We start from the raw sequence: 21803 nt of genomic DNA, 5'->3' as shown, positions 1-21803 counted from the left end.
TAAATTTTAACGTCATTGGCAAATGACCATGCAACCCTTAATAATTATCTCAATCCTGTTTATTTAGGCATGGTGTTCGTTTCCACTGGCATTAGTTTTTTTAGAACATTACGCTACCATAACATACTGATAATTAATTTTTGGAAAAAAATCACTCCCTTCATTTATGTTTATAAGGCATGATATGATTTGGCATGGTCTTCCAAATAACACTTTGGCCATTCATTTATTTATATTATAATATTATTTATGGCTTATAATAATTGTAGAGTATATTTGATTACGAATCCAACCATATAAAGATTACATTATAAAAATAAAAAATTAATAGTCAAATTATTGGTTAAAGATTGCAAAGTTTGAATCTTGATATGCGTCTGCGTCTTAAATAAAATGGAGGGCTAAACTTGCATTATTTTATAGATTTTTTAAAGTTAGAACTGTACTTTTTATAAAACGGAAGGAATAAGCAGCTACTGCAATTTTTACATGATCTTAATTATATTTTGGAGGACTAGCTTTGTGCTGCTCCCAAACTAATAAATATATACGTGGACTATCTTGAGGTTCAAGATCAAATATTTTTCCTATTACAATTTTTTTTAAAAAATAAATCCAATTTATGTATATTCATCTTTGAAGAGATAGCGTATTCTTTTGGGGGGGGGGGGGGGGGGGGGGTTGGGAATCTATCTTGCAAGCCCAAACCATTGCTAATTCGTGTAGCCATTAAGTCCAAGGCCATGAATTGAATTTTCAGTGTTCCACAGGGATCTACATACACAAATCCATCCCAAGCCCATCGATAAAAAAATCTCGATGCGCTTTCCTTGCAGGAATAGATTCGAGTACTCCGTATCAAGGAACCGAAAACAAGAGCGCGCCCGCATCAAGGAGGGAGTTCTATCCGTCCAGCATGGAGACCGAGTTCCAGGTATCCTGACGGCGCAATCCTTTCCCCTTGAGGCCTCCTTGTTCTTCGTTCCACGCGGATATGAGACGACGATGCTCTTATGTTCTTATCCAGAAAGTTGGATTTCATTTTCCTATCCGATTGGGATGTGTGTGTATGTTTTCTTGTTCTGGCTAAAATAATCAGATGGGGGGGATCGCTTTTCTGCTGCGAAATGGGTTTCTTTTTCTGATTTAAATTTCCTTGAGGGACGGTAAGCGGACAGCGGGTGATGGGATTTCCAGGGACCAGTGCGACGAGGGTTGAAGAGGGATCTCTTCGATAAATTTGGGATGACGGACGCCTTTAGGCCTTGTGATGCGAGTGGGAGTAGGAAATCTGTACGAGACGAACGAATTTGATGGAGACTTGCCGGGGTTACTGTTCCGAACAGCCTGAGTACGGAGTCTTGGGGGAATTAAGTTAGGCTTTGAAATAGCTTTCCATGTCCTGATGAACAGCAAATTAATGAGCTGATGCTCCATCCCATGGGAGTACCAGTCCCAAGTCGAATTTTAAGTGGTTTGCCGTCAATTCGGTTGATTCTGGTCTAGTGCTAACTGCTAAGCAATTCATTTTCTAGTTGTCTGAAACAGAATGAATTAGTCTTTGTTTATCAGGGGGATTTGTAACTATCACAATCACTCGTGTGTTGGGTCTTTCTGTAGCCGTCTCACTACCATTTGTTTTGTTCCACTGTGTCCATAATAGTTGGAGGCTTGGAGGATTCCCTAAGAATGCTATCAATTTCTTTGGTTTAGTCTAAAACAACTGGTGAACCAAGCGAAAAGTTTTTTTTTTGGCTTACTACCCACCTGTTTTTATTCCTTCATTTCTGCAGCCTTGACGAATAAAAGAAGCTAGTATGCCTGTTTAACTATTTAATGCAAATCGATTTAATGCAAATCGCATAGCACGGAATTTTTTATTTCTTTTCAGACAGAAATCTGCAGGGTTAAGATCATTTACTGTCCTGTGGTTCTGTCGCTTGGAAGAGAAAACTATCTGATGCCCTGATGGTTTAATTTATGAAGTGTTCTTTTTAATTTTTCTGCTCTCTATTTTCATTGTTTTCAGCTTTAGTGGCACTATTAACATAGCAGTTACCTTCTGGATTTTGACATATATTGCATAAACTTTATGGCGACTTGGATGCATTCCTAGTCACTGGTACTAATAGAAGTTTCAGTTCCGTTCTGCATACTTTCCTTTGTCTTCCCATGTTGAAGATCATACTTCCTTAGTCTACTTTCCTAAAGGTCAGTGAACATTAGGCGAAATTGCGAAAAGAAATATCAGCAATAACAATTAGGAAGTTCTAAAAGATCTTTTTGAATTTATCTGACTTCTGATAATAAGATTTTGATGTGCAGTTACTTGTAAAATTACTGCAATATTACTATAGTGAAGGACCATCAGATTTAGTACAAGTTGAAAAGTTGTCAACGTGGGTTCTTTCATTTTGTAAATCAGAATGGAAAGGCTCTGCCCTTTTTTCTCTTAATGGACACCGAAAAGAGCATATACAAGCTGCACACATACAGAAGACCTTGGTTAGAGATCTGTTACTTCATACAACATTTTTTATTTTCTAAAGTAGATCAATTCAGATAGTGCATATATAGTAATATACTTCAAATAAAATAGGAATTTGCTAAACAGAGAAAATATTTGTTGTCGTGCCGTCGCTCCTATAAAACATGCTTTGATAGTCCCTCTATTCATCAATGGAAGGCATATTTTGGTAGGGAAGAGGTCTTCCAAAGTCAATTTCGACCATTAGTTGCTCTTAAAAGATACTATGGATTGCTACAAAATTGACACCGTCTTGAAAGTACTTTGAATGCGGATCTATTGGTGCAATTTTTATACAGTAAACATGCATATGATTCTACTAATTGTTGGTCAAAACAAAGTTTGATTTCTCCGTATTCAAAACACGCTTTACGTTGATGGAAGGAGTTTCGTTGCATTTTTCAAATTTATGGTGCTATATGTGTTTATTAACATTATTACTATGACTGCTCTTATATCAGCTTGCACATTCTTAGGGGGTGTTTGGGAGGAGGGGATTAAATTTTAGCCCCTGTCACATCGAATGTTTGGACACTAATTAGAAGTATTAAACCTAGACTAATTACAAAACTAATTACACAACCTCTAGGTTAAATCGCGAGACGAATCTATTAAGCCTAATTAGTCCATGATTTGACGATGTGGTGCTACAGTAACCATTCGCTAATGATGGATTAATTAGACTTAATAGATTCGTCTCGCGATTTAGCCTAGGGGTTTTGCAATTAGTTTTGTAATTATCTTATGTTTAGTCCTCCTAATTAGTATCCGAACATCCGATATGACAGGGCTAAAGTTTAGTCCGTGGTATCCAAACGCCCCCTTATTTCCTTTATTGATTATCTGTACTCGCACTTGTCTCTAATAGTTTCACTTATGGTAGGCTTAATCCTTTTATTTTATTTCAATAGGATGGCAAGCAGGAGGTTATTGAAGCATGGTACATGGATGACAGTCAAGAGGACCAGAGGCTTCCTCATCACCGTGAACCCAAAGAATTCATTCCTCTGGAGAAGCTTTCAGGTTTGCACATTTGCAGCTTGCGCTTGAACTCTAGTATATAAGTGAAAAACATTTAATTTCCTTTTTTGAAAGCTAAAACATTTGCATCTTTTATATCTAGAACTAGGAATCATCAGCTGGCGCCTAAACCCTGATAACTGGGAGAAAGATGAGAACCTCAAGAAAATCCGTGAAGCAAGAGGCTACTCTTACATGGTCTGTCTGTGCCCTTAGGCTTGCAATGATGATTCATTGTCTTATGTTTTAGCCTAGTACTATTAGGGTTTAGTAAAGTGAAATATAAGAAAGGCATTTGTTGCTTTGCTACTTGCAGGACATTTGTGATGTATGCCCAGAGAAGCTGCCAAATTATGAGGCTAAGATAAAGAATTTCTTTGAAGAGCACCTGCATACTGATGAAGAGATACGCTATTGCCTTGAAGGGAGTGGTATGTCTTGTTATGTTTGTTTGTATCACTATGTCAACATTTTAAGAAACATGATATCTTTGGTATGTGTGCAAAAATGAAAAGGACATCTTTTTCTATATAGTTACATGTTTTGTTCTTATGTTTCTAGGATACTTTGATGTGAGGGATGAAAATGATAAGTGGATTCGCGTAGCAGTGAAGAAAGGAGGCATGATTGTTCTTCCTGCAGGGATGTATCACCGCTTCACATTGGACACAGACAACTACATCAAGGTACTTGTGACACTTGTGCTGCCCTGTTTTTATTGACTTAATAGCTTTAGTTGTGAACTTGTGATTGGTGTGTGGGCTCGGCCCTGGAATGCAAGATGGCCAGGAGCCATGATGGAAGTGGTGGTATTGCTGTAGAATAAGTGTGATGCACAGGGAGAGAAGGTGGTGTGTGGGGAAGTGAAGGAGAAGAGAGGAGTTTGAGATAACTTGCTTGCTCTATCTAGAGATAATTCTCTCTTTGAATAATGATGAGGCCCAACAAATGAATCTCCGAATAAGTGGTGTGGGTTTGAATGTTTTATGCGACTAATAGATAAGGTTTTGGTCCTAGCAGCCATAGAAATGGCTGACACAGGCCTAGCCTCTTGTCTGGCTCCTGTAAACCTTGCTGCATGTGACACAAAGTATTGAGCTTACTGGGCTAGGATCACATTCATCAGATATAACAGTGAGTAAATGAATTTTGCACATGCCATTTGTCGTCATTGACCAGAGGCTGCTCTGGAATTCTTTGAAATTGACACAGATTTGTGGACTTCAATTTGCATGGGCCCATTTTGTTTTGTGAACTAAAAATTAGTGTCGAAAAGAAAACCATTGATGTAGAACATGTTATGATGTATGGCTTTCCAATTTTTTGTGCAAACATACAATCATACCTGCATCTTGTGCAAAGAAGACACATGCACATCTTTAAACTTTGGTTCCTATTAACATAAATTTATATATGGTCCTGAGAAGTTACCATCACCAAGTAGTTTCTGCAAATTTGCGCTGTTATTAATACCATACAGGTGTTCATTATTTAGCTGAGGCTACAAACCTTCCATTATCTTTTCTCTAAGTTTTGTATGATTTACACTTCATTTTCTTAAAAAAAGGATTTACACTTCATTTGGTGCGTCAGATGATTAGCTTCATAATCCTGTTACTGGAGCCATGCCACTATGATGATTTTTTTTCTCGAACACGTAGGAGAGCTGCGTATCATTGTATTAATAGAAGATGCCACTACGATGATCACGAGCATGTTTTTGCAGGCAATGCGGCTCTTTGTTGGTGAGCCTGTTTGGACACCGTACAACCGTCCCCATGATCATCTGCCAGCGAGGTAAATCCCGTGTTACATTATCATCATGGCTCTATCTCGGTTCTTTCTGTTCAACCTGTTCCTTATGGAGTCATGGCATCCTTGCAGGCAGGAGTATCTGGACAAGCTTGTCAAGGCAGAAGGTGTGAATCAAGCTGTTGAAGCTCGCTGAGGCCATTCTGAACCTACCTGTTAGGCTGTTCCAGTGTGTTCTATGTACACCTTGAATAAGATGTTGTGTGTCCCTACTTATGTAGTGCGTTCTGGTCAGTTTGAAGTGAACATGTGAAACATGATTTCTCTCAACTGTGTGTATCGGTTCAGCTGGCCTATACCCCTACATTATATTACTGTCCATATATCTTGAATAAATAGAAACGGGTGCTTCAATAGATGAAGGTGCGCCATGTTGAAAGATGATCAAAAGCTTCCCCTGGGAAATGTGTTGTGTTTGGATTGTGGAAATTTTTCTTGGTCCCTATTAACTTCTGAAATTCTAGCGGTTCTGAATTTTCTGAACCTGTATAATTGAGAGTTGGATTATGGTGTACGCCTACCAACGTCGGTAAACTGTTCAAAGGCGTCGTTAATTTTTGCCGAGGAAAACGGTGGGTTTGGATTCTCAAGATTTCCAGGCATCTTGCTTCCTCAGTAGAGCTGTTCCATTTATCTAGTGCACTTGGCGGGTTGCATACGTGACCTGTCAACGTCACCTTCTTCCTCTCCCTTCTTCCTCTTTCTCTGCTCACCACTGGCGCTGCTAAGTTAGGGTCTTTCGGCGCAGGGTTGTCAAGGAGCTCCAATAGCTTGTGACCTTAGAAAAGAAGTAGGGGGTGCATGGAAGCATGGTGGCGGAGGTAGGTTGTGGGGTGGGGCGATGCTTGACAGGTGGTGGGCTAGGGACTGGGCGCGGGCGCGGGCGGGACATGAGCTCTCTCCGGTAAGTGGCCGTTGGGTTAGCGCGCACGGGAGGGGGGGGGGAGGGAAGCGGCCGTCGAATCTGACGGCGGGAGCCACCGGAGATGGTGTTGGAAGGCGGCGCGAGGGCGAGCAAGGGAGATGAAGCGAAGGAAATAACGATAGCGAATTTTGCTGGAGACGGAGCTGGCAGAGGCGTAGGGATGGACCGGCAGTGGTCGTGAGTCGCGCGCTTGCTGATGCCCCTGTTGCGACGCATAGACGCGCCAAATTGGCGGGACGTGCTGACCCCACCGGCTTCTGATCCAATTGGCCCAAAAAAAAAGAAAGAAAAAACTTTTGATCCAATTGAACTGTGTCAAAACTGCCCCATATCTCGGATTCGATTACAGAAAGTCGAACTATAAGCTTGACCTGATTGACCTAAACCTGACCAACGTTGTTGGCGGGTGCCGGCATATAAGTTTGGAGCCCGTTGCTAACACCTAGCTAGCAGGGCTTGAGCTTCAATATTTGGCCCGCAACCTAAAAAGGGAAAACTTGGAAAACCTTGAGCCCGATCACGTACGGTTAAAATCAGTAGGGCTTGAGTTTCAATGTTCTAGCCAAATCCTAACAGTACCACATGAAATTTTGGAAAAATTTTCTTCAAATATTGCGTAACGTAAACTCCTCCTTAAAATTGTACATTTGTTCAAGCACATAATAATTTGGTCAATGAAATGCTTGAGGACTAACTAGGGAAATTAACCTTGGTATCAACTCACCATTTCTTTTGGTATCGATGAAGAAAGTCTAAGAAAAATGTTATGCATTCATTCCCACCGTATAGGTGGGTTCACTGACACGTTGGGTTGCATGATGTTGGATTCGCTTATGATATTTGGTTGGCTTTTGTCGAGGACCTTGCTCTTGGTGCATGTACGCGGTCCTTGTTTTAATTTAATGACAATTTTGTAACTACTTTTCCCATTTTGAACTGTAATGCACAGTTTGACTAGTATAGGTTTTAAGGCAACACTTCGGCAACCAATAAGTTTTTGTTCATGACCATAAAATTGATTTCAATATGGGAGTCATCCAAATACAAATCCAATATCACTACTCCCTCCGCCCCCAAAATTGTAGGTCGATTTGGTATTTTTAGGTTCAAAACTTTTACTTATGCACCTAAACAATATGTAGTAAAAATTATGTACATCAAAATGAAATTTGGAACGGGTAAAAGTAAAGTTATTTAATATAATGTACAGTGCTTTGCATTACTGGTTTAAGTGGTTTTGCGTGGAAAAAAAAGATAGGAGGGAGGGGGCGGTGGTGCTATGGATCGTTTGGACTTTGGTTGTCGGAAAAAGGTGTTGTTGGTACCATTCAATATTCAACGGTGAAAAAAAGGAATTGACTCTAAAAAATTACAAAAATTGACTAATGCACGCCAAAGCATTGCTTATTACTACAACTGGCAAGCAAGCACGGAGGCGTGACGGCGTGGGAACCAAATTCAGCAAATTTTCTTGTGTAGTTGCAAATGTCCCGACGCAGGCGCGACACGTGTCCACTTACTGTCCACTCCTGCAAGACTGCAATATAAAACTCACACGAGAAGAAATATCTGCCGGGCCTTGGAGGAATCTTGCTGACTTGGCCCATCCGAATGTGCTCTTAGAAAAGAATAAACTTTGCGAAATTTTTTTTATTTTTAACCCTTTTTTTTATTTATTTTTAAAAATAACCTCAGCGGGGGTTTATTTGCGCGGCCTAACCCTTTTGGCCGCGCCAGACCGCCTGGCGCGGCAGGAACATGCTGCCGCGCCACATGCACTGGCGCGGCAGCCCCCTGCCACGCTGGCGCGTCGACCCGCGGCGCCAGGCGGGCGCTGACGTGGGCCGCGCTTTCGCCGCGCCAGCCCGCCTGGCGCGGCAGCTGCCACACTTAGGCCACGCGCCGGCTCCCTTCCTCCTCCCTCCCTCCTTTCTTCCTCCTCCAGAAACGCCCGAGGCCGAGCTTCCAGCGACGCCCGAGGCCGAGCTTCCAGCGCCGCCCCCCGCCGCCCCACCCCCAAATCCACCCAAAATCCGGCGTTTTCGGTGGGGGAAAGTAGTGGGAATCGATCCCTGCTTCGTGTGGAAGGTATTCCCCTACTTATTCTCGTGTTTTACCGTTGCATTTGGTAGATCGGAGGATGTTTAGGTGACTTAGGGTTAGGTTAGTGATTTGAAATTTCAATGAAATGCAATGATGTTTTGTGTTAGGTGTAGAACTTATTGATTTAAGGATATATTCATTGAATCGTATAGTGCAATGTATATGTGTATATTTTGTTTGCAATTTGTCCAATATATATAATGTGTGTAGTTGATATGTCGAATATGTTCAATGTGTAGTGTATATGACATGGTGAAATGTTTGTATTTTGTAGATGGATCGTTTAGTTCGATTTTTTCATGGTGGTGTTGTGAAACAAAATGGGGAGTTAGAGAATATGAATGAGTCAATTGAAATATTTGATGGTCCTCCAAGTTTTAGTGATTTAGTTGACCGTGTAATGACGAAGTATGGATGTAGAGTGGATGAGATAAGTTTGAGAGGTCGTTTTGATTGTGGGAAAGCTAGAGCTCATTATGTTCTCATGAAGTTAGCATCCGATGCGAATTGGAAGCACTATAAGGATGTTGTGCACGAAGCTAATGTTGCATGTTTGGAGGTTATAGTCGAAATTGTTCGTATGCCTGGCCCAAATGTTGTCATGAGGGAGGAAGTGACGGTAGTGAACCATAATGGTACCCAGGAGTCAGAAATGTTGCATCACGTGTTAGGTGAAACAGAACGTGATTTTGACTTGGCTATTGCCAATGATGATTTTCCCAATAACTTTTTTGAGAGGGATGAAGCAAATATAGATGTTGATAATGTCTCTATGGGTTCCGAAGATTGTGAATTGGAGGAAGATGGGGTAGTAGGTGAGGAGGTAGAGGAGGAATCACTATTTGAGAGTGGTGGGCATGAATATGAGAACGTCGGGGTAGAAAATGAAGAGGATGGACTGCAATTTGACACCGCAACCGTACATGATGTAGAAGGCATTCGTCGTATGTACGATTATTTTTCTTACACCCAGTGTGAGTTGCGGATGTTAAAAGAACGTGATGTCGAACTGCCATCCGTTCCCAATGATAAGGACATAAGTATGGTTCACAAAGCAATTTGTGAATCTAGTATGGTGAATGCAGAAGGGACGTCCATTGGTGAGAGTCCAGTGATTAAGAAGGGGATGAAGTTCAATAGTCTTGAGGAGCTGAAGTTTTTCTTGGCTGACTACGCGGTGAGGTTACATAGACCTTTTAGCGTAGTTCACTCTGACAAGAACTTAAGATACAATGTGATGTGCAAGCAAGGATGCCATTGGCGTGTATGGTCTCGGCTAATATCAAGCACCGGACAATGGAGAATTTCAAATGTTGTGCAACCGCATACTTGTCGGTCGTCACAGCCGAAGCGAGAGCATGTACAGTGCACAGCAAAGTACCTTGGACGGCGTATCCTAGGCATTATCCGTAAAGACAGCGAGACATCGGTGCCATCACTCGTGGAGTCCATCTTCATCTTTAGTGGGTACCGTGTGAAGTATTCCAAGGCTTGGCGGGCGAAGCAACACGCTGTTGCCCTGCTTTGGGGCGACTGGAAGGAGTCGTACGGCATGGTTCCTAGGGTACTCTCAGCTATAACCTACTACAATCCCGGAGTTAAATGGTGGATCGACTCATGTGGCATGATGGTTCCTGACAATGGAGTGTTGAAGCATATACTGCAACGGGTATTTTGGTGCTTCCCTCAATGTAGTGAGGCATTTCAACATTGCCGTCCTGTGATACTGGTGGACGGTACATTCTTGACTGGCAAGTACAAGGGTACATTAATGATAGCAGTTGCTGTAGATCCAGAGCAACAGATTGTGCCTCTTGCTTTTGCCTTGGTCGAGAGTGAGAATAATGAGAGTTGGTCATGGTTTATGAAACTTGTTCGGGTAAATGTTCTTGGACCTTCACGGATAGTGTGTATGATATCAGATAGGCATCATGGGCTTCTAAATTGTGCAAGGGACCACATTGATGGTTTTCCACCGCTTGTGCATAGGTGGTGCATGAGGCACTTTGCTGCCAACATGTCGCGTCGGCAGAAGAGCAAGGGTGTGATTGGAAAATTGAAATTATTATGCACGGTTCATACAGAGAGTGAATTTCGTGAGAAGTTAGAAGATTTAGTGAAGGACTTGAACGACGACGCAAAAGAATGGTTGAAGGGTGAAATGAGGGACAAGGATAAATGGGCGCAGGCTTTCGATGAGGGAGGGATGCGGTGGGGTATTATGACCACGAACTTCTCGGAATCAATCAACGGAGTTTTCAAAGGCATCCGAAGTAGGCCCCGTCGCTGGAATTATTGAATACACATTCGAAAAATGCAACGCCTACTTTGTGAACCGATGGGGAAAGGCGCGTGATATGTTAGATCAAGGCTATAGAATTGGGCAAGTTGCAGATAATTATTTATCAGAGGCTGAGCTTAGATCCGTGCACCACTTAGCAGATCCGTACGGGCCAGAAAGGATGGTGTATTCTATAAGAAGTTACGGTTCGACTAACATTGGGGGTGAGAGTCATGGAGGCCGACACTATAGAGTGGATCTGCACGAAGTTTCGTGCACCTGCAATGTTCCTCAATTGTTGCACCTTCCATGTTCACACTTCATTACAGCTTGCAAGGCAAGAGGTCTTAACTTTGAAAGCCCCATGTACTTGTCACCGTTGTACTCTAGGGAGCACACCATCAAAATTTGGGAATCAAGCTTTCAACCTTACCTAGATCCGTCGCAATGGCCGGCATATGAAGGGGTAGGGTACGTGCCTAACCCCAATTTAATGAGAAATAAAGTAGGAAGGCGGAAGAAGAAACGTTTCACAGGCGAGATGGACGTGTCGGAAGGGAGGCTTTCTGCAGATTATGATACTGGTGATTTTGATATTGACAAGTCGGAAAATCGTTGCTCCAAGTGCCACAAGATTATTAGGAATTGCACATGCCGCAGTAGAAAATCAAAAGGCACTAAATCTAGACCGAGCAGTAATGAGCCGGGTAATTCGAACAATTGGGTATGCGCGTTGCCTATCATATTTTCCGTACATTATCATATTTTCCGTACATTATCATATTTTCCGTACTTATCATGTAATGAAGTTTTTTACTAACGATCATTTATGTTGTTTTTTTAGGATGGCGGCCCCGGGATACCCTCTTCTTGAGGCTGCTTACGATTTGCACCACCGTGCCCACCACCTCGCGGACAATAATGAGGTATGACAATGGTTGCTATTTTTTGCTGATGAATGCATACCTTAGGATGAGAATTGCAAGATTTTCGTATGAAATGTTCTTATAAATTAATTAAGGATGTGCCTTTCGTTACTATTCGCTTGTGTAGAGTGTAAACAATTTCATACTGAAAATGTCATTTGTATCATATTTGTGTTAGTTACCACTTTAGAAGCCCGTTATTCACAATTGGTAAGACTTCTCATACTGAAATGTTCTTATAATATTTTGCAGAATTTGACACCACTGAGGGCTAGGGTGCACTCACCACTTAGGTGGGATGAGCGGTACGCCCAGTACCTGCAGAGAGCAGGTTTCTTGGATATCGCTGTTCAGGTCGTGGGGGGTCTCCCTCCAATGGACGGACCACTGTTGACTGCTATGGTCGACAGGTGGCGTCCGGAGACTCACACGTTCCACATGCCGTTCGGAGAAATGACTATCACAATGCAGGATGCGGCTATGATACTCGGCCTTCCACTGCATGGGCTGCCAGTGACAGGTATTATCCAGAATGAGAACTGGCGTGATATGGTCGAGATGCATATCGGGATTAGGCCGCCAGAGCCAGAGGGCGGAGATAGCTCGAAGAAGACGTCCGGTGTTAGCTCGGCATGGTTGAGGGAGCACTTCGAGGTGTGTCCTCCGGGAGCAGATGACGAGGTCGTGCAGCGCTTTGCTCGAGTGTGGCTATGGCACTTTGTCAGTACATTCCTCCTTCCAGATGCTGCTGGGAACACAGTATCGTGGATGGTTCTTCCCATTCTAGGTCAAGTTTGGGAAAACATAGCCACTTACAGTTGGGGCTCAGCGGCTCTTGCCTGGCTGTACAGACAGTTATGTGAGGCTTGCCGGCGCACAGCGAGAGATTCTAATGTTGGAGGGTGCACTTATATGCTCCAGATATGGATTTGGGAGCGAATGCCCGTGGGTCGACCTTCCCGCCTCCGTGTCGATGTAAGTGACAACGGTCTACGTTAATGTTCGATAAACTATTGTATCATGTGACCAATTGGATTTACTTGCAATTTCAGCCATGGCATCGACACGATTCTCTTCCCACGTTCTATCACGTGTGGAAGCATGTGCGGCCCGTTCGTGGCAATCCCGACAGGCGCTACAGGGCCTACACGAACGAGTTTGATGTTCTCACGCAGTACCAGGTAATTTGGTAACCATAATAGTTTTTTAAGGTAACTTGCATATAATGGTAGATGAAATAAGTATTGCGTGAAAATTTTTGAAGGTGGAATGGAAACCGTATGATCGTCAGCAGCTTAGCGATATCGTCTTTTCACCGATGTGCTACAGAGATAGAGAGCTGTGGAGGTGCACAACCCCCATGATAATGTACTTCGTGGTAGAGTTTCATATGCCGCATAGGGTGATGCGGCAGTTTGGGAGGATGCAACCGTGCCCTCCTTTGGAATTATCGACTTCGCAACAGCTGCACAGGTACGCAGGAATAAATAACTATTGGAGGGTATTCAATTAACGCAATTAACGTGTTATACTAATACTTCACTAATTTCTGATGCAGTATCGACCGCAGAAAGCGGTACAAGGAAAATGATTGGAGGGTGAAGCATGACCGGTACATCCACATGTGGAACAACAAGGAAGGATGCGATCCTGAAGGTGGACCGTACTGGCGACCCAACAATGAGTACATAAGATGGTATTGTACTTCGACGAGAACCAAAGTGAAACCATCTTGGACTAATGTGCCCATTGAGGATGTACCGTCTGAAGATGACGCTGACATAGCTGACGCGTACGACACCGTGACACGCCATGGGACACAGCCTGAGCGTGCACCTCTCCACGACTATATGGTAAGCTTTCGGTTTGTAATTATAGTATCGTCACATTGATCACTTATGGAATGAAAAATACTGCGTGCAGGGACAACAGCTTGCAAGGCTCTCTAACGAGGCGGGCGTGATTATGGAGCACGCTGTTGGGGAAGGTGATAGTCTGCTTCGTGCTTTTGCAGAGGTAGAAGTCCAAACAAATTTTCACTTACGCTCGTATTATCTTTGTAGCCATCAATAACATAGTCGTGAATATATGGCAGAGGGTTCGTAAAAGTTGCAGGCGAATGGCGCAGAGGATGAACTGCATGACATCCTCAAATGCACACGACGGGGCCAATGTCCAGGGTACTTCTTCAGGATCACGTCGGACTGCATTGGTGACTACCCCCAGGGCTGCAACACCGTCCACTGCGGCAGGTCCTAGCAGGAGATCGCGAGGTAAGGAACCCGCATCCCCTCAGGAAAGCGAGGACTCGGAAGGTGAGCAGTCCGAGGATGATGACCCGACGTATGGTGAGGAACTCGAGATTTCTCACGATGCTCCACCTGTGACTCAGACGCAGGGAGAGTCCAGCCAGGTATATTCAGAAGTTCCTCCAATTTCAATTATAAATTTTAATGTTCGCTCCCGAATTGTCATACAAATTTTATGATTTGTGCCCAATTATTCAATAGGAACCTGCAACTCATACCCGGTTGCCACGCCGACGTCGTCGTTCCCGGGACCACACCGACGTTGGCAGCGCCAATGTGCTGCCCACGCATCCAAGGAGGGAGCGTCGCCCAAGAGATCCTTTTAGTCCTCCGGATGAGCGGCGGTCACGCCACTGAACCTATCATGTGCCCAATTATTCCATGTCACGTTTATTCATGTCACGTTTGTAAAAGACTAAGTTGGTAAAAAACTAAGCATGTTAGGTTTATTCATGTCACGTTTGTAAAAGACTAAGTTGCTTGTATTTCGTGTATTTTTCCGTAAATGTTTAGCACAAAAAAACGTTTCGGCGAAACCTACTGAAATTGGCTCCGCCGCGCACCCTTGCCGCCACCAAAAACGTTTCGGCGAAACCTACTGAAATTGGGTTGCTGCCACCACCCCCCGGCGAAACCAACTGAAATTGGGTTGTAAGGCCGACCTCACCCGGCGCAACCTACTGCCAGGCGTCCTGGCGCGGGAAGGCCGGCCTCACCCGGCGCAACCTACTGAAAGTAGGTTGCGCGTGGCGCGGCAGCTCAGCCCTGCCGCGCCAGGCGTCGTGGCGCGGCAAAGCTTTCTTTGCGCGGGGGCTGCCCCGCCGCGCCAGGCGGCGTGGCGCGGCAGGGCTCCCCCCCGCGCAACCTACTGAAAGTTGGTTGCGCGTGGCGCGGCAGCCCAGCCCTGCCGCGCCAGGCCGCCTGGCGCGGCAAGGCAGCCCCCGCGCAAAGAAAAAAGAATATAATTAAAATGGAATTGGCAATATAATTTTTATGCACTTTTGAAATGAAAGAAAAAGGAAGGATTTTTTGAAATCGTTATTTCTTGCCTCCGTCATATCACGAAAACCTTTCGATTTAGAATGAAGAGAGATGGCTGAGTGGACTAAAGCGGCGGATTGCTAATCCGTTGTACAATTTTTTTGTACCGAGGGTTCGAATCCCTCTCTTTCCACCCCCTCGGATCATTTGGGACTTTCAAATTATAAGGAATTCTGACAACTAATTATAGTTCCCAGAATAAACATAAACATAATGTTCTACATTGTTTTCACAGCTACAGAGAAACATGATCCAGCTACATCAACACGTTCATCTAGTCCGAGTCACCTTCATATAGTAACTCGTCATCATCATCATCATCATCAACATCTCCGGCAACAACAACTCCCTTGCCTTTCTTATCGACATTAACCTTACCAACAGGTAAATCGGCAACAAGAGCCTTCATTGCCTCCATCTGTGCCTCTTCCGCTTGTTGTTGTAACTCTTCCATTTGAAGCCTTCTTTTTCTTGCCGCTTTTTGTTGCAAATATTGTTCCCATGAACCCTCAGGGTATTTCACATTCGGATCAACCACATAACCTAAGCGATCTCTTTCCTCCATCAACCTTTGTTTCTCCAAGTCCCTCTCCTCCTGCAACTTCCTCCTATTTTCTCTCTTCTCATTTTCAGTTAGAGGTCGTGGATACTTGGATCTATTTTGCCTCCAATACTTAATAATAGTTTCCCTTGCATAAAGTCCATTAGGTTTCACTCCAGTCTCATGCACCATATCTTGATATATTTTTCCCCAAAGCAAGTCGTCGTCAGGAATAGGCACATCATACTTTTTTCTAATCTTTTCTTTAATTTCTTGTTGTTTCCTTAACTTCCATGGTTCCGATGTATTTCCCAACTTTAATAACAAATCATATCGACCACAAAAATCTTCCCAATCACATGTCCTTCCCTCCTGCAACAACAATTCAATATTCTTACAAATTTGAACCAAGTTACAACCTTCATAAAACATAAGAGACGAGTATTTACTAACCCAGTAATCGCCATGTGCATTTCCACAGAACGAACCATATCCAAGTTCAGAAGGCACCACACCTTCTGTTGCCAATATACCACACTTGCATCTATCACTAGGAGAGGACACACACGGCCACGGTGCATTTTCACTTTCAAACTCCCGCACTTCCTCCTCTGTTGGCCACATTGCCATTGGGCCGTATATATACTCATTGAAATCACACAACGGCCACCCATCCTGCAAAAAACCCATGACGTGAACTACTCAGATGTAAAGTAACTACAAAACGCTTCTCCAACTACCAACGACATACTAATATTCTCGTAATATACTTACATGAGTCTTTAGGGAGCATCGAAAGAATGGAGTAAACTTAGGTGGATCCCCTAAGTTAGGACGCATAAGCTTAGCAGGAACACCACACTTGCACATGGGAGGATCCCTCACACGCCTACAAGCAGCCTCCTGCTTCTCCTCATCGGTCATCCTAGGTGGGTTTGGTGGAGGAGGAACCCAACGCCTAAACTTATGGTATGGTTTAAGCTCTGTGCTATGATATGGGAATAGGCGGATCCTAGGATCATATTTGTCGGGTCCATCGATCCACTGAAAGAAATCGCAAGGTGCGGCAGGCAATGGATCAAAAGTCCATTTGCATACATAGAAGGCTCTTCCGGCTGTCTTTGGATGCCTTGATTGTTTCACCTCTGCTTGCGCGCCACATCTACAAAGTGGTACCGGAAGAGCAGGAGGTACGGGACCAGCAACATTGGACTCGCCCACATAACGCACATACCACCTACGCCGTTTGTATTCAGAACCAAACGACGCCATCTCACCTGTAAATCAAGTGCAACAAATTTAATACACAAATAAACTTTACACACGTAATCCATACTAGCTATATACATCATTTTGATAAAATGTAAACACTCGATCTACAAAATACAAACACTGAAACAAAAATGAGACTAATTAATTGAACATATAAAAAAAATACATGTCATGTAAAGCACACAATTGGATGAATATATACCTAAATTGAAGCATTCAACAAGTTCTACACGTCAATATCGCGGGCAGAGACTCAATTGCGTATGAACTACGTATCATCTAACACAAAACATCATTGCATTTCATTGAAATTTCAAATCACTAACCTAACCCTAAGTCACCTAAACATCCTCCGATCTACCAAATGTAACGGTAAAACACGAGAATAAGTAGGGGAATACCTTCCACACGAAGCAGGGATCGATTCCCACTACTTTCCCCCACCAAAATCGCCGGATTTTTGGTGGATTTGGGGGTGGGGTGGCGGGAGCCGGCGCTGCAAGGTGCTGCTGTGTGGTGTGTCTGGAGGAGGAAGAAAGGAGGGAGGGAGGAGGAAGGGAGCCGGCGCGCGGCCTAAGTGTTGGCCCTGCCGCGCCAGGCGGGCTGGCGCGGCCGCTGCCGCGCCAGGCGGGCTGGCGCGGCGAAAGCGCGGCCCACGTCAGCGCCCGCCTGGCGCCGCGGGTCGACGCGCCAGCGTGGCAGGGGGCTGCCGCGCCAGTGCATGTGGCGCGGCAGCATGTTCCTGCCGCGCCAGGCGGTCTGGCGCGGCCAAAAGGGTCAGGACGCGCAAATAAACCCCCGCTGAGGTTATTTTTAAAAATAAAGAAAAAAAAGGGTTAAAAATAAAAATATCTCCAAACTTTGCTGACAACTGGGCCAGATCGTGAGCTGCGGGCTTGCAATTGGGCCTCCTCCAACCCCCCGCCCGCATCGTCTCCAGAAGCTTCCGAGCCTCCGCGGCCGGGCGGTCGCCAGACGCGTGGTCTAGAACCTTCCACAAGCCTCGCGACGTGTCTCGACGCGCCCGTACGGCGGGGTATTTAGGGTACGGCCACCGCCCGCCCTCCGCTCTTCTCCCGCAACCGGGTTCACCGACCTCTTTTTTTTTTCACAGCGCAGAAATATCTCCCCCCTCTCCCCTTTCGCTTCCACTCCCCCCAAAACCCAGCAACAACACCACAGCAGCAAGTATCCCAAGAGATTCCCTCCGCGATTCGCCACTTGTCCGAGCGATTCGACCCCCCGATCGCGCGAATCGAGTTCTTTGCCGCAATCGGGGGTTCCTTTTCGACCAAAGGAAACTCAATCGGGGAGTCCTTGGCTGCCGCGGGCCGAGTGAGTTCTTGGCGGCGGCTGGGGCCATGGACCCGTCGGCGGCGGCCGCGGGCATTGTGAAGGAGGAGCTCCTGGAGCAGCAGCCGCTTCAGGACGGCGTGGCGGGGGGCGGCCGGGACGCGCCGCGCCCGATGGAGGGGCTGCACGAGGTCGGGCCCCCGCCGTTCCTGACCAAGACGTTCGACCTGGTAGAGGACCAGGCCACCGACGCCGTCGTCTCCTGGAGCCGCGCCGGCAACAGCTTCGTCGTCTGGGACCCGCACGTCTTCGCCGACACGCTGCTCCCGCGTCTCTTCAAGCACAGCAACTTCTCCAGCTTCGTCCGACAGCTCAACACCTATGTGAGTCCGCAAAGCCGAAACCCACCCTTTCCCCTCCCTTTGGAAACTGGAATCGTTGCTTCTTGTTCTTGCTTGCGGCCTGCTAATGCTGACATAGTAGTTTGGTAATCTGCGTCTGATTGTCTGGATTTGTTGGTTGCAATTTGCAAACTTTCTAAACTGAGGTGATCAGGTAGATGCATCTAAATCAAAACTGTTTCTTGATCTCCCCGGAATGCTTGAGCTAGTGTGGCAATGTATCAGAATCTTGGCGTTTACCTGGGGTTCTAAATATAACGTTTCAGAGGAGCATGAACCAGTAATGAACTCAATCGGCTACGTACGTCCTTGTAGTCTACTTGCAAATCTTGGAGTCTACTTGCAAATCTTCCCTGTATATTGTTATATAGACAGAGTACATGCATTGGGCTAAGTGTTGATTTTGGAAATTGTTTCAGTGCACCCTTTAGAGTTACAGAAAACAACCATTTCAATGCATTTTGTCAATTGATTTCTGATCATACTGCATTGGGTCGTATGCAGGTTTTAGTTTTGAGGAGATTACATAGAAATGAGTGAACACTACCCATAGTTGACCATGTTATGCTAATTTTTGAACAGAAAAGATAGGCGTGCGCAAAGATAAACTAGGATTTTGAGCATATCCAACAGTATCTTGGGTGAATGGTAGATAGGACTAGTTGGGCTTCAGTGCTTTTAGTTTGATGTCGACTGATGCATGTGTGTAAATCAATACTTCCTTGAATGCGATTATGCTTGAAAAGAATACATCCTCCAGTGAGCTTCATCTTAAGGTGAGGCAAGGAGAGGAGAGATGAAGTCTCCCAAAGAAATGTAATCCTGACATGGTTTCTTAAACTTTTTCATTGTAGCTAGATGGAACAAGATACTGGATGAAGTACAAGCTATGTTACACGGATACTCCGATACGGATACGGATACGCGATACGGTGATACTCCGATATGCCATATTTTCAAAAACACCAATACGGGGACACGCGAATATATAAATTATATTTATATTTTAAACACATAATAGAAATAAAAATACATACATTATTCGTAAGCATCACTTAAAAGGTTATTGGAGTACTTGATTGCTTTTATTTTATATAATAATTCATCATGTCTTTTGTTATTATTCCTTGTTAGTATTGTGTATTTATGTGCAGAATGAGGGATTAGAGTTTCAATGTATCGGGAAAGAATCGGAAATGTGTTGACAAAGTATCGGAATTATTTTATTTATTTACAAATTATTAAAATATCCGATACATGTCCGACAAGTATCGAAGGAGTATCAGTATCCGAGAAGTATCGGAGGAGTATTGGATATGGATATGTGAACTTTGGAAGTATCCGCGCATCGTAGAGTACAAGAACCAGATTGTTTTGTTCTAGAAGACTCTACTGATCAACTTCAGATGCTATAGTATACTGCTGCTCATTGTCACTATCCCTGTTATCCTTATTGCAAATTATAGAAGTACATGAGCTGAAATCTGCAGAGGAGTTTTTGCCAAGCTAACATATTGGCTTTGTGAATGTGACCTGACAATAGTCATTTCTTGTCTGTTGCAATCTGCAGGGCTTCAGAAAGGTCGATCCTGACAGGTGGGAGTTTGCAAATGAGGGTTTCCTCAGGGGTCAAAGGCACCTACTGAAGACAATAAAGAGAAGGAAGCCGTCATCAGCTGTGCCACAATCACATCAGCAGCAGGCTCCCGCTTCTTGCTTGGAGGTTGGTGAGTTCGGATTTGAGGAAGAGATTGACAGGCTGAAGCGTGACAAGAACATCTTAATCACAGAAGTAGTAAAGCTAAGGCAGGAGCAGCAAACTACTAAAGATCATGTGAGAGCCATGGAAGAGAGGCTACGTGTGGCTGAGCAGAAGCAGGTACAGATGATGGGGTTCTTGGCAAGAGCAATGAGGAATCCAGAATTCTTCCAGCAGTTGGTCCAGCAGCAAGATAAGAGGAAGGAACTTGAGGATGCCATCTCAAAGAAAAGGCGGCGACCAATTGACAACACTCCATTCTACAGCCCTGGGGAAACAAGTCAGACCGAGCCGCTTGATTCACAGTTCGTGTTCGATTCGGGTGTGCTTGATGGGCTCAGTGAACCTGGAATGCCTGAGCTGGAGAATTTAGCAGTAAACATTCAAGAGCTTGGAAAGGGAACTACAGATAGTGTAAAGATGGATCAAGCTAATGGCCAATCAGAGCTGAATGATGACTTCTGGGCAGAGCTGTTGATCGAAGATTTTGGAGACAAGGCAGGGCAGTCAGAGTTGGAGGCAAGACCCGAAGATGTGGATGACCTTGCTCAGCAATTGGGGTATCTGAGTTCTTCTAGCCCAAAGTAGAGTTGTGTTCGTAATGGTTCACCTGACAGTTACTGGTGCAGCTTTCTGTACTATTGCAGATCATCTTGAACTACCTGGTACACTTCAAATTCAACGACAAACTGTTAGAATAGCTGAACTTAGCGAGTAGTGACATTTTGTTCTATTCATCTTGCTGGAATATGCAGGAGTGAAGATTAGAGTAGTGGCGGATCTTGCCGACGTGGCTGACAACTAATGATGATATATATTTGTTTTCTTCTTCAAGCTGTTCCCATTTATGTTTGTGCAATTGCATTTTCAAATTTACTCCTCTGTTTTTCCTGCTTAGTGCTTACTCCTCTGAAGCATTCTCAATTGCTCCTTATTCAGTTGACTGGTGGAGATGTACGGCCCTTCTCAGGTGTTCATATATGGGAGATCAAGGGCATATAGATACCACTACTTTGACACTGCTGGCTCAGTGCTGTAAGTATTCAGCTGCCCCCTGCAAAGAATATGTTAACGCTATGGCATTGCTATTGTTACACTGCCACGTGTACTGATGTTCTAATTCTTTGGTGGATGCAGGTGAGAGATCCGTGAGGTCTTGGCTAACCTCTCCACGCTGACTGGCAAATTGCTCCTAATGACGGTGACTGCCAAAGAGGTCCTATAGAAAGACCGACGAAGACATACAGCTGTTATCAGCTCTTATCCGATAGCTCCTACAGGCGGCGGAAGCTGTGGAAGTGCTCTACCGTAACATACACCAGTCATTGCACGTTGCAGGTGTCCTGTCGTGGACTTTGGTCAGGTTCTGGCATTTGGGTTGTAGGTTGAGAGTACTTGAGTCACTTTCTATGTGCTGATTGCTGAAGACATCCTTAGCTTGCTGTTGAACTGGTATAAGCATGATGTTTTTGTTCACGCACCAGTGTCATAATCCTTGTACATCAAGTTGCAAAATAGGACCAAACTTGAACAATATAGTATCTCCGTTTTTTCTTTCTTGATGATTCAATTCTATTCATGTTTTTCTGGACT

The 21803-nt window shown here is 44.4% G+C and overlaps 2 protein-coding genes across 5 annotated transcripts; both read left to right on the top strand.

The window, feature by feature from the left end:
* Positions 1 to 761: 761 nt before the first annotated feature.
* On the top strand, positions 762 to 5749 carry LOC101774587 (1,2-dihydroxy-3-keto-5-methylthiopentene dioxygenase 1). The gene is made up of 7 exons (XM_004983017.4): positions 762 to 934; positions 3439 to 3550; positions 3651 to 3745; positions 3864 to 3978; positions 4109 to 4233; positions 5274 to 5344; positions 5432 to 5749. The coding sequence occupies exons 1-7, from the start codon at positions 917 to 919 to the stop codon at positions 5493 to 5495; spliced, it is 600 nt and encodes a 199-aa protein (XP_004983074.1). The 5' UTR covers positions 762 to 916; the 3' UTR covers positions 5496 to 5749.
* Positions 5750 to 17816: 12067 nt separating this feature from the next.
* LOC101774980 (heat stress transcription factor A-2c) lies at positions 17817 to 21803 on the top strand. 4 transcript variants are annotated; one of them, XM_004983020.3, is made up of 5 exons: positions 17818 to 18433; positions 19306 to 19383; positions 20022 to 20875; positions 21150 to 21245; positions 21348 to 21803. In XM_004983020.3, exons 1-3 carry the CDS (start codon positions 18119 to 18121, stop codon positions 20796 to 20798), a joined length of 1170 nt encoding a protein of 389 aa, XP_004983077.1. In that variant the 5' UTR covers positions 17818 to 18118; the 3' UTR covers positions 20799 to 20875; positions 21150 to 21245; positions 21348 to 21803. The 4 variants fall into 4 exon arrangements, with proteins under 4 accessions (XP_022679239.1, XP_004983077.1, XP_004983076.1 ...); XM_004983019.3 differs by having other exon boundaries at positions 20966 to 21245; XM_022823504.1 differs by having other exon boundaries at positions 17817 to 18433; positions 20022 to 21245.

This window comes from Setaria italica, chromosome IX (genome assembly GCF_000263155.2).
Source record: "Setaria italica strain Yugu1 chromosome IX, Setaria_italica_v2.0, whole genome shotgun sequence".
NCBI lineage: Eukaryota > Viridiplantae > Streptophyta > Magnoliopsida > Poales > Poaceae > Setaria > Setaria italica.
The sequence above is the reverse complement of the archived record's forward strand: the minus strand, read 5'-3'. Positions and strand labels throughout refer to the sequence as shown.

Bases quoted from the DNA above. Each gene is read 5' to 3' on its own strand.
- LOC101774587 (XM_004983017.4), top strand. The intron at 3,979-4,108 runs GTATGTCTTGTT...TTATGTTTCTAG, and splicing joins CTATTGCCTTGAAGGGAGTG to GATACTTTGATGTGAGGGAT. The intron at 4,234-5,273 runs GTACTTGTGACA...ATGTTTTTGCAG, and splicing joins ACACAGACAACTACATCAAG to GCAATGCGGCTCTTTGTTGG.
- LOC101774980 (XM_022823504.1), top strand. From the start codon at position 18,119: ATGGACCCGTCGGCGGCGGCCGCGGGCATTGTGAAGGAGGAGCTCCTG. The intron at 18,434-19,305 runs GTGAGTCCGCAA...TTTTCATTGTAG, and splicing joins TCCGACAGCTCAACACCTAT to CTAGATGGAACAAGATACTG. The intron at 19,384-20,021 runs GTGATACTCCGA...TGCAATCTGCAG, and splicing joins GGATACGGATACGCGATACG to GGCTTCAGAAAGGTCGATCC.